Source organism: Mandrillus leucophaeus, unplaced genomic scaffold (assembly GCF_000951045.1).
Source record: "Mandrillus leucophaeus isolate KB7577 unplaced genomic scaffold, Mleu.le_1.0 Scaffold1174, whole genome shotgun sequence".
NCBI classification, from domain to species: Eukaryota; Metazoa; Chordata; class Mammalia; order Primates; family Cercopithecidae; genus Mandrillus; species Mandrillus leucophaeus.
This window is the reverse complement of record NW_012100032.1, coordinates 405,776-416,885: the sequence shown is the minus strand read 5'-3', so window position 1 is coordinate 416,885 and position 11,110 is coordinate 405,776. Positions and strand designations below refer to the sequence as shown.

General features: G+C 55.2%; 1 protein-coding gene across 1 annotated transcript in view; it reads right to left on the bottom strand.

The window, feature by feature from the left end:
• The window catches only part of IKBKE (inhibitor of kappa light polypeptide gene enhancer in B-cells, kinase epsilon), a 40,881-nt gene extending 30,488 nt beyond the window's left edge, over positions 1 to 10,393 (bottom strand). The window contains exons 1-12 of the mRNA XM_012001173.1: positions 9,942 to 10,393; positions 9,394 to 9,483; positions 7,276 to 7,394; positions 6,122 to 6,262; positions 5,306 to 5,435; positions 3,927 to 4,108; positions 3,343 to 3,503; positions 2,337 to 2,447; positions 1,867 to 2,046; positions 1,076 to 1,266; positions 254 to 318; positions 72 to 166 (exon numbers count right to left, since the gene is read on the bottom strand). Coding sequence (XP_011856563.1) covers positions 72 to 166; positions 254 to 318; positions 1,076 to 1,266; positions 1,867 to 2,046; positions 2,337 to 2,447; positions 3,343 to 3,503; positions 3,927 to 4,108; positions 5,306 to 5,435; positions 6,122 to 6,262; positions 7,276 to 7,362 — 1,343 coding nt within the window. The 5' untranslated portion in view covers positions 7,363 to 7,394; positions 9,394 to 9,483; positions 9,942 to 10,393. The remainder of the gene's footprint in view (positions 1 to 71; positions 167 to 253; positions 319 to 1,075; positions 1,267 to 1,866; positions 2,047 to 2,336; positions 2,448 to 3,342; positions 3,504 to 3,926; positions 4,109 to 5,305; positions 5,436 to 6,121; positions 6,263 to 7,275; positions 7,395 to 9,393; positions 9,484 to 9,941) is intronic.
• Positions 10,394 to 11,110: the final 717 nt, after the last annotated feature.

Sequence of the window (11,110 nt, the reverse complement as noted above, 5' to 3'; positions counted from 1 at the left end):
GCCCACCCCTCCTCCTGCCCACCTCCCGCTCCTGCCCGCCTCCCCCTTTGTGCCCAGCCCTCATGGCTACTCACATGACCCAGTGCAGCCCCCGTAACATTAGCTCCTGCCCATCCAGCAGGACCCGCGCCAGCCGCAGGGCCTGGTAGCCAGCGCCCAACACACCCTGAAACACAGAGGTGCGCAAGGCCAGGTCCCACACCTCCTACCCTTGGGCCATGCCCCTCCCTGCCACCTGGGGGTTGCCCCTCACCTTGGCCGTGTTGTAATCCGCCTGCAGGTCCACTTTGGGGACGAACTTGGGGACGTCCAGAGCAGCTGCAGACAAAGACCCTGTCTGAGGGGCCTGCCTATATGGTGCTGGGTCGGCTCATCTTTCATTAAGTCCAGCGCACACTCACCCCTCACTGCCAATCTCCCACCTCAGGCTTTGCAACTCACCCTGAGCCCCCCACCTTGCCAGCCTTAGCCGCACTTAAAGTTGTGATCCCTCACTGCCACCTTGTGGCCACTTTTGAGAACTACATGCTCATGCCCAAGGGCCGAAAATGGACTAAATCACCTTCTTGCCCACAGGTTTTGAGGTGAATACCCCTTCCTAGCCTCAGAGAAGGAGGATAAAACTGGCGTTATTCAAGTGGGAAGAAAGGAAACTTTTGCTAGGATTTGGAGAAAGGCTCAAGCTCTGGACCCCTGACCCCCTTCCCTTCTTTCCAGGAGCTCAGACTTGGGCTTCTTCCAACACAAACTGTCTGAGGCTTCCCCACAAATCAGAGATGATGGAAACTGCATTAAATCCAGATCTCTCTGTTTCTACTGGAGCTCTTTCCACAGCTCTGAGGATGCTGGGAAGCCCCCGGGAGGTCAAGCCACCAGCCCACATCATGTGGCATCTCAGAGGCATCTGCAGAATTAGAACCCGCATCTGTAGAATTAAAACCCACATCTGCCTCTGGCTCCCTGTGGCCCCAAGGAAACACCCACAAAGGAAAGTAACCAATGGCCTGGATTGCAAACTCCCGTCTCACAGAAAATGTGGGGAGGAGAAAGATCCAGCCCAGGTGGCTCTACTCACGGTCCCTGAAGGCCAGCCCCTTGGGGATGGCTGTGCTGAAGAGGGTCAGGGGGCTGCTTGCTGTCGTGTGGGCGATGTGCTGTGCTGAGATGCTGGGCTCAAGGACACAGAGGTGACCCTCAAAGAGGTACTCCTGGTGTCGGGGGGCCACACTGGTCTGCTTATGCACGGCCTCCTGGAAAATGGCTATCCTAGACATAGCCATGGTGGGGGGCAGAGGGCAGGGGGTGTCAGTAGGCAGGGCAGGCGGCCAGGGACTCCTAAGCCCCAGCTAAGCATTGCCCATAGGCAGGGCTCTGTTTTGCAGAGGGAGGGACGGGGGTGGTTTTCTCTGTCATCAAGGGTGGAGAGGCCAAGGGGAGAGTTCACATCTTATAGTGATGGAGACAGAGTGGGAACAGGCCCCAGGAGTCCCAATACCCAGTCTCTGACTCTGCACCTCTTCCTGTCACACTGCCATTACATTTACCTAGTTCTGTGAAATTATCCAGGAATCAAGGGTTCTATGAGCCGTACATTTAGGAAATGTACAGCCAACATACACGCACACACTTCTCAGATGTATAATGCATATTAGCATTAGAAAAGGTACTGACTCTCTGAAGTACATGCAAGAAAACCTGTTGAGCTTTAACTTTGTAGATCTAGTCTTTTTCCAAACTATGTTTGGACCCAGAAGCGGTCCTACGTATACGCTCTTCGGAACGTAGTGTGGGAGATGCTGCTTTGGACAGGCACCGCTGCTTGGGTACAGAAGATTCTCACTGCTTCCCTCCCTTGTCCCCACTTACGTGTTGTGGGCATGGATGTAGACGTGGTGCAGGACTGCCTGGGACAGGGAGAAGACATGGATGACAACTCGCTGCAGGATGTCACTGGTCTCCGCAAAGAACTGGTCGAAGCCCCAGCACTTGGCCTGCTCCACCTCCAGGATGTTGGCCAGGATGGGCACCAGCTGGCTCTGCAGCCCCCTGCCCTCCCAGGACATGGAGACTGTCAGGGGCGGGGGCCCAGACCTGTCCTCCTTAAGCAGGCAACAGGGGCATGTCCTGAAGAGCTAGGACCAAGGTGGTGGGGCCGGGTGGGTTGGGGAGGAAGAGCTGGAAGAACTCGTTCCAGCATCCAGATGGGAAAGTGGTGTGCCCAAGCCTGCAGCATGCCCGGAACCTGCTGGAACAGGCCTCAGAAGTCTTGACTCAGCAGAGAGAAGTGATACCCAGCTCAAACTCCAGCATCACCCACCCAGCAGGGTCCCACTCACAGTGACAGCTGGCAGGTGATGGGGAGGGTGTAGCTCCACTCCAGGGGCCCATTCTCCCGCCTCTGGGCACCTGCAATGGCCCCAGCTGGCTTCTCCGTGGTGATCCGGTACCTAGCGGGAGCAAGACCGGGTCAGCGGGATCCCCAGCCGTCACATTGCGAGGCAACGACACACTCAGCACAAAGGGCTCCGAGCACAGGTTCAAGTCACCCAGCCACCCAAAGGTAGCCTGAGCGATGGAATGTGAGAGACCTGGCTCTCAGCTGTGAGAGCACCTTGCCCCAGCACTCCTCCTGGAGCCCTTTGCTTCAGATAGGGACACCTTTGCCCTGTCCACTGCCTCCCTCCCAGCTACACTTCCCTCAGCCTGGCCAGCCTCCTCCACACCTTTGCCCATGCTATGCATGGCCCCAGTATCCTCTCGTCCTCTTTCTCTCCCTTCAGAGTCCAGCCTTCCCTGACAACCCCTGTCCACGCGGGTCTCCTGTCCCTCTCACGGTCCTGATATAGGTTCCACACAGCTGGACCCCCGGGCTGAGGCGAGTGCAGCAACCTTCCCGCTAAGCAGCTGACGTCTCTGCTCCAGGTGGTGCGCTCAGAGGGAGCCGCTGCTGTCTCCAGCCACTTACTACCTCCCTGTCCGATGGCACAAAACCATGGAAAGACCTTGGACCTGGGAACAGGAAGCTGCCACCTTTGCCCCTGGCGAGCTCTGCCACCTTGGGCAAGTCACTCTTTGAGCTTCGGTTAAGACAAGGAGAGCAGTAAGGGAGCGGAGGGCTAGAGTGAAGCACCGAACTGTGAACTGTGTTCACAGACACCCGGCAGCCCCGGGCAGAGCTCAGCTGCTTGTTTGATCCCATTAACAAAAAGAGGTCTACAAAGAGCCCGGGTGGGGGATGGACCAAAGGAGTGTGAGGGGACCAGGAGACACAGCAGGGTCTGGTGGGAGAAGGGCCAGGGGACCACCAGTCTGTCCCATTCCCTGCCCTGTGGCCCACCGTACATGATCTCCTTGTTCCGCCGTGGCCCACCAAAGGGGATGAAGGGCAGGCTGCCGGTGGCTGCATGGTACAAGGTCACTCCAATGCTCCAGAGATCCACAGTCACCCCGAACGCTTTTTGCTGGGGCTTTCGAAGCACTGCCCGCTCATACATGTCGGGGTGCTGCCGGAGAGAACCAGAACGCGGCCATGGAGCGGGAGGGCTGGCAAGGGCCTGAGACCTGTCAGACTCCCTTCCACTGCCTGCAGGTGAAAACAGAACTGTTCAAATCCTTCTCCTTTGTCATCTTAAAAACGGGTGTCACATTCGCCCTACCCAGAGCGTTTCCGTCGGGCCACCCTATGCCCTGGGGACCTGTACGTCCCATCCTCCCAAGAGTCCCGGCAAGGAGTTAACTGCACAAGGCCGGGTGGCCTGGCCAGGCTGCAGCCTCACCTTTTCTGTCTTAGAGAACAGAATGCATTCTTCTGGTTGGGGTACAGCGGAGAGACATAACCCTGTCGGAAGCAGGAAGTGGGCCACACCCCCTATGGGGGCTCTGAGGGGCTCACAAGGGGGGCAGCGGGTCCCCAGCAGCTCACCCACCAGGTACTCCTCAGTCCCGTAGACTGAGACAAACTTCTCGTCATCATCCAGCTCCCGGGCAGCCCCGAAGTCCGTCAGCTTGTAGATGCTCTGCCCCTCCTCCCCGACGAGGCGCATGATGTTCCCGGGCTTGATGTCGCGATGCACGATGCCGTTCTCCCGCAGGTGGTTCATGCCGGCCACTGGGGACAGACAGGGAAGCCGCTAGCTGGCTCTGGCCAGGGAAAATCTAGTGTCTGAGGCTCATCTTGGTGGGCAGGCTGTCCTTGGACCCAGAGACGCAGGAGTTCCCATGGGCTGACAGAGCCACGGGACAGGCAGAAGGCCAGAGACACACATGGGGCTGAGGAGGGCGTCTCAAGGACACTAGAGTATGGAGGTGCCATCTGGATTCTCTAGGAAACCGAGAGGGGTGGTGGCTCTGTCTCCCCAAGGGCGGCACCCCTCTTTGTATTACTTCTTTTGATTAGGTGTTCAATTGTGATAAAATATCCATAACAAAATTTCCCATTTTAACCAATTTTAAGTGTACACTTCATTGGCACTAAGCATACTGATGCCACTGTGCCACCATCACACCATCCATCTTAGAACTTTTCTCATTGTCCACTTTTTTTTTTTTTTTTTTTTTTGAGACAGAGTCTCACTCTGACACCTTGGCTGGAGTGCAACAGCTCAATATCGGCTCAGTGCAACCTCTGCCTCCCGGGTTCAATCAATTCTCATGCCTCCGCCTCCCATGTAGCTGGAACTACAGGCGCACGCCACCATGCCCAGCTAATTTTTGTATTTTTTTTAGTAGAGACAGGGTTTCACTGTGTTTGCCGGACTGGTCTCAAACCCCTAACCTCAAATAATCCGCCTACCTGGGCCTTGCAAAGTGCTGAGATTACAGGCATAAGCCACTGCACCCAGCCTCATTCTTCAAAATTGAAACCGCACTCATTAAACAACTCCCCATTCTCCTCTGCCCCCAGACCCTGACATCCACCATGGTACTTTCTGTCTCTATGAATGTATGAGTGGAATCATACAGGATTTGTCCTTCTGTGTCTGGCTTTTTTCACTTAGCATAATGTCACCAAGGTCCATCCATGTTGTAGCAGGTGTCAGAATTTCTTTCCTTTTAAGACTGAATAATATTCTATTTTAGGAACCGCCCACATTTTGTTTTCACAGTTAGGCTGTTTCCAACTTTTGGCTATTGTAAATAATGCTGCTAAGAACGTTGGTGTACAATCTTTTTTAGGTTTAATTTTTAAGCTGGAATTTTAAATGGAATGATTAGCAGGAGTCAGACGCCTGGGTCCTGCCCGTCAGCGTCTGTGCCAGGCCTGCTGCTGGTCTGAGGGTGGAGGCAGGGACAGGGAGGGGCTCACCCACACAGCGCAGCACCACCAGGAACTCATCCTCTGGCAGCCCAAAGGCGTTCTCGGGGCTCTCCAGCACGCTCAGCAGGCTCCCACTGGAGCAGTACTCCATCACCAGTACCTTCTGCCGGCTGCCCCCCTACAGGTGGGACAGAGAGGGGCTCCTGAGGACAGCACTTCTCCTCCCCACCCTCTAGGAAGAAGTGGCTCAGAGCCATGGGACAGGCAGAAGGCCAGAGACACACATGGGGCTGAGGAGGGCGTCTCAAGGACACTAGGGTATGGAGGTGCCATCTGGACTCTCTAGGAAACCGAGAGGGGTGGTGGCTCTGTCTCCCCAAGGGCAGCACCCCTCTTTGTATTACTTCTTTTGATTAGGTGTTCAATTGTGGTAAAATATCCATAACAAAATTTCCCATTTTAACCAATTTTAAGTGTACACTTCATTGGCACTAAGCACACCCATGCCACTGTGCCATCATCACACCATCCATCTTAGTGGGGATGGAGCCCAGAGTCCCCATTCTCCAGGTCCCAGCTTCCAGCCTGGCCTTCCCTCCTTGTCCTCACACTGATCTCAAACACTGGAATCCAAAGTCACCTATTCCAGGAAGCCCTCTCTGCTTAGGTACTGATTCTGTCCATCGTTCCTTTCCCGTGTACCGCTCCCACCCCCTTGCACCCTTTGCTCCCTTCTGCAATTTGCCTGCTCTGTCTGACCTGCTGATGAGCATGGGACCAAGTCTCTGTTGTTGTGTGGCCTGACTCTCCCCAGACGACAAGGGTCCAGGACAAGACCATCCTCTGACCAAGCACCAGACCCACCGTCTCCTCCACCGCAAAGAGCTTGATGATGTTCTGGTGGTTCAGCTTCCGCAGGACCTCAAACTCCCTCACCTGCACCTCACGCGGCCGCAGGTAGCTGGTGGTGTTGAAGACCTTCACAGCAACCAGCTCCCCGGATTTCTGCCATTGGGGAGGGAGCAGTGGGAGACAGCATGGGGATTAGCACACGTCCCACTCCCGCTGGGGAGCAGCCACCCTCTCCTGGGCCTCCATTCAGCCTCTCCCGCCAGCCCAACCCAGAGATGAGCCTGGTTGGATGGGGGCTCCCATCCACACCTCCTTTTCCTCTCAAGGGGTAGACAGTCCCGCAATGGGAGGTGACAAGAGCCTGAAATTCTGATATCCTGCAAGGGATGGCTTGTTGTTATTATTACAATTGCCACTGACAATCACCACAGGGCAGCTAACACTCCCTGGGGTTAGCAGCAGGGAAGGGACTGGAACCTGGTCTGGCTGGCTCCAATTCCTTTTTTTTTTTTTTTTTTTTTAAGACAGAGTCTCGCTCTGTCCCCAGGCTGGAGTGCAGTGTCAAGATCTCAGCTCACTGGAATCTCCGCCTCCCAGGTTCAAGCGATTCTCTGCCTCAGCCTCCCGAGTAGCTGGGATTACAGGTGCCCGCCACCACACCCGGCTAATTTTTGTATTTTTAGTAGAGATGGGGTTTCACCATCTTGACCAGGATGGTCTTGATCTCCTGACCTCGTGATCCGCCCACCTCGGCCTCCCAAAGCACTGGGATTACAGGTGTGAGCCACTGCGCCCAGCCGGCTACCACTCTTAAGTAAAACAGAGTGGATATCATCTCGTATATTCTTGCAGGATAAATCCAAACAAGGCCTAATTCCTGCCTCTGCTCTTCCTAGATCCCATTTGCTGCTACCTTCCTCGGATGTTTGCCTTGTGACTTCATAGTTCTCTTGCCCAACTCGTGCCTGACGGAGGCATCCTCTCAAGGAGCCGTTTTCAGCTCCCTATCCCTCTGCTCAAACCCACAGTGTGAGTGTGCTGCACAACGTCCTGAGATCCCTGTCCCACCGTCCTCAATGCCCTCTGGGGGCTGACTGGGCCAGCTTGCAAGGCATGAGGAGGCCAAGGCTGGGCTGGCCAGAGGCCTGGCCAGGGTTGCTTCCTACCTTGTTGCGGGCCTTGTACACACTGGCAGTGGCCCCCTGCCCCAGCAGGTCATCTGTGTGCCACAGGTAATTGGCTGTGCTCTGCATCTCCTGCCCTGAGCTGGCTGGTCACCTGCTGCCTAGAAAAAGAGCATGCTGGGGGCCCAGGATTCCATTCCTGGCATGGGGTGGTCACTGGTGGCCTGACCTGTAACTGTGCCCCAAGGCTACCCTAAGAAGGGCTCCATGTGGGCATTCCATAAGTAAGGGAGTAGGGGAAGTATGAAGCACAGAAAGGTTAAGTAACTTCCCCAAAAGGACGCACAGCACAACAAGAGGGCCCCCACTGAGCCCTAAGCCCACAGCCGGCACCTGTTCCACCTAAGAGGCCTGGCCTTCTGCCTGTCCTGGCTCCCCAAGTCCCCTTGAAGCCCCTCCCCAGGCAGGTCATTCAACAGAGACAAACCTCTTGTCTCTATCACCTCTCCCCAGCACTGAAGATTCTGGGTTTTGGCATCCAGGCTTGAGACTGTCCCAGGAAGCAGAAACAGTATAGGAGGAAGGGCCTGGGGTCAGGCAGCATCTCCCACACTACCACAAATCTCCAGGATTGCAACATGAGCCTGGAGCCACTCCCCCAGCCCCCGCTGGCCTGACTGCCAGGCCCACCACTTCCTGCTGCTGTGAGCTGACAGCTGGGTCAGTGCTGCTCCAAGAGAGACAGGGCTGCTTCAGAGTGTGTGTGTGTGTGTGTGTGAGTGTGTGAGTGTGTGTGAGTGTGTGTGTGTGTGTGAGTGTGTGTGAGTGTGTGTGAGTGTGTGTGTGTGTGTGTATTTGTGTAGGGGGTTGGGGAGAAGCGTGTGAGTGTGTGTGTGAGAGCAGGGTATAGGGGAGGCAAAATTCATCATTTGGCCATTGGGAGAATCGGAAACATCTTACAAGTCTGTTTCCCATCTTTGTCCTCATCTTTTCTCCACAGCCTGGTTCTCCTAAAGCAATTAGTACCAGAAAGTGTATCCTCAGAAGTTAAACTCAATTTATCTCTGAAAAATAAGGCCAGGGCTGGCCTTTTTGGGATACCTGGGGACAGAAGCATTAGAAGGGCCACCATCCTTTAAATACTTTCTTTTTTTTTTTTTTTGACATGAGGTCTCACTCTGTCATCCAGGCTTGGGTGCACTGGTGCAATCATGACTCACTGCAACCTCCACCCCCTGGGCTCAAGCAATCCTCCCAACTCAGCCTCCTGAGTAGCTTAGGACCATAGGTGTGAACCACCACACCTGGCTGTCTTTTGTATTTTTAGTAGAGATGGGTTTTTGCCATGTTGCCCAGGCTGGTCTTGAACTCCTGAGCTCAAGCAATCCACCCACATGGGCTTCCTACCAAAAGTACTGGGATTACAGTGTGAGCCACCATGCCTGGCCACTTAAATACTTTTAAATAACGCTAGACTAGAAAAGGTGTCTTCATGTTCTAACATCTTAGAGGTTCTCAAACTGAGGGTTGCCATGCCTAGAATCCTATGTTCCTTCATTCTGAACTTTTTCTCTGTATAATCTTTTTTAAAAACGCAAATCCTTGATAATGTCAGTTCATTGAGCCAGGGGCCCCTTGAAGAGATCAGTGGTCAACTCCTAGTTTCAGATCAGGTAGGAGTGGACATTACACAGAAGCAACTGAAGTACTGAGAGGCTTCCTGAAGACAACACAGTAGCTCAGCATGAATGAGTGGGTCTGGTTTTCCCCGCTGAGGCTGGAGCCAGCCAGCAGGTCTGGGGGCTGGGGCTGGAGCAGAGCAGGCTGAAATCAAGGCCAAAGGCTCTGATACTGGGGCGAGGAACAGCTGAAGACTCTGGGATAATAGGCAGTGAGGTGCAAAGCACAGAGCCCCAGACAGGTGGCGTGCCCCTGGGTTCTGTGCCCAGGAGCTCTGGTTGTGGCACATCTGGCTCAACTCTGCACGCTCTGCAGATCCTCCCCCCACCACCCCAAGCACCTGGTGCATAGAAGGGCTCAGCGGCTCTCAACCAGTGGTTGGATGAATGAGCAGTGGACAGTGAAGCATGTGAGCCACCGCCCACCCATCTCTCCCCTCCCCTTCCTTCTCAGGGCTCTGCTGTGGCCAAATGCACTTACCCCACACTCTGAGCTGCCCTGAGTCAGGCAAAGGCTCTTCCTGGTGAGCGTATGTTATGCTTTCTGTCTGTGGCACGTCCAGGAGCTGAGCTACACCGGAAAGAGGAGGGCGGATGAGAGGCGCCCCTCAGTGCAGTTGCTTCTCAGCCTCCATCAAAGGCCACCGGCTCTAGCCCTTTAACCCTTTCCTGTTTGTCACCTTCCCCCAGAGGGCTGGGCTGGGGGTTTCCAGCTCTATACCCCAACTGTTCAGGGAGACTTTCCCGGCATCTCCTACTCCTGAGACTCTGGCCAGGGAGAAAGACCCCGGGAAAGGTGAGGGCAGGTGCTGGGAGCTGATCGCTGGCTTTGGGTGTTGGTAAGCAGAGCCCAGGGAGGGCTTGTGGTTGGCCCATGGTGGCTCACCTCTATGCCACACACAACGCTCTATGTGAGAGCACCACTACCGACAGGCCCGCATCCCTGTGCCTGGCTGAGCTGCCCTGCAGCTGCCCCTTGCCTGGCCCCCTCATTCCACCCCCGCCCCCCTCCACACGCTGCACACTCACCCCATCTCCACTGCAGGGGATGCAGGTTTGTGGGACTGGGTGGCACTCCCAGAACTTTCAGGGCTTGCTGTCATTCATGAGCAGTGTTCTCAGCCTCCTGGTGGCCAAGGGCCCTTAGGACCCACAGGCAGGGCCAGTTGCAATGGCCTGTGCCACCCCAGGAGCTGGGACTAGTGGGTTTCTTCCCTGCCTCCTTGTGGTGGTGGGACACCAAGCTCAGCACTGAGTCCTGGCTCTCAGCTCTCTCACACTTCCTGATTTCCGTCTCTCGCTCTCTTTCTCTCTTAAAGAGACAGAGGCAACTCGGTGCAGCCACCAGCTCAGCAAAGAGAAAGAGGATGCTCTGAGTTCCCAAGTGTAGGCGATAGGACCAGAGTCTGAGCCACAGAGAAGCCAGGAACTGGGGCCCTTCTGGTCATTGTGGTGGGCAGCTGGGTGCTGTTTTGGCATCTCACACAATTCACTGGAGCAGGGAAGTTCAGGACTCTGCCCGGAGTCAACAGAGCAGGTTGGGCAAGTTAACTAAGTGGAAAGCTGCCTGGGAAGTCCACGCTCCCGCACCCAGGAGCCCCAAGGAGATGTAGGAGCTATGCCGACCCAGTCCTAGAAGCTGGATCTGAGTCACCTTCCAAGGAGGCCTGCAGAGGTCCGAGCAAGTGCGAGGACCCAGCTGATGCCCTCCAGTGTGACCTCAGCACAGCATGCAGCCCCTCCCAGCCAGCTCACTCACCTGCAGCAGGAGGACAGTAACAGCTACTCCATGGGTTGATTGGATGACATGGATATATTTGGAATTGTTTGGAGCTTGGAAAGTGTTTTACAGAAAGTCTTGAAGGTATGGAGGCCCACACACTTCAGGAATTTACCCATTCTCTTCAGAGACTGCTGGGGCTGGAACCCAGGTGCCAACTTCCCAGCCAGGACTTGATGCCCCGCATCAAATGTCCTAGGAGGCTGGAGGGGTCTGTGCTGCTCTGGTCAGCTCTGAGATGGCAGTTGGATGTGAAATGGTTAAAACCAGGAAATTCCATGTTTCTATAGAATGTTGGAGGGACTTTCCCATGGCCACACCTGGTGGTTTCCTCCGCCAGCGCCACCCCTCCCACAGTGACACTAGAACAGGAGCAGAGCTGAGAACTGCCTGGTGCTTTGTTAAAGAGACCTCCCCA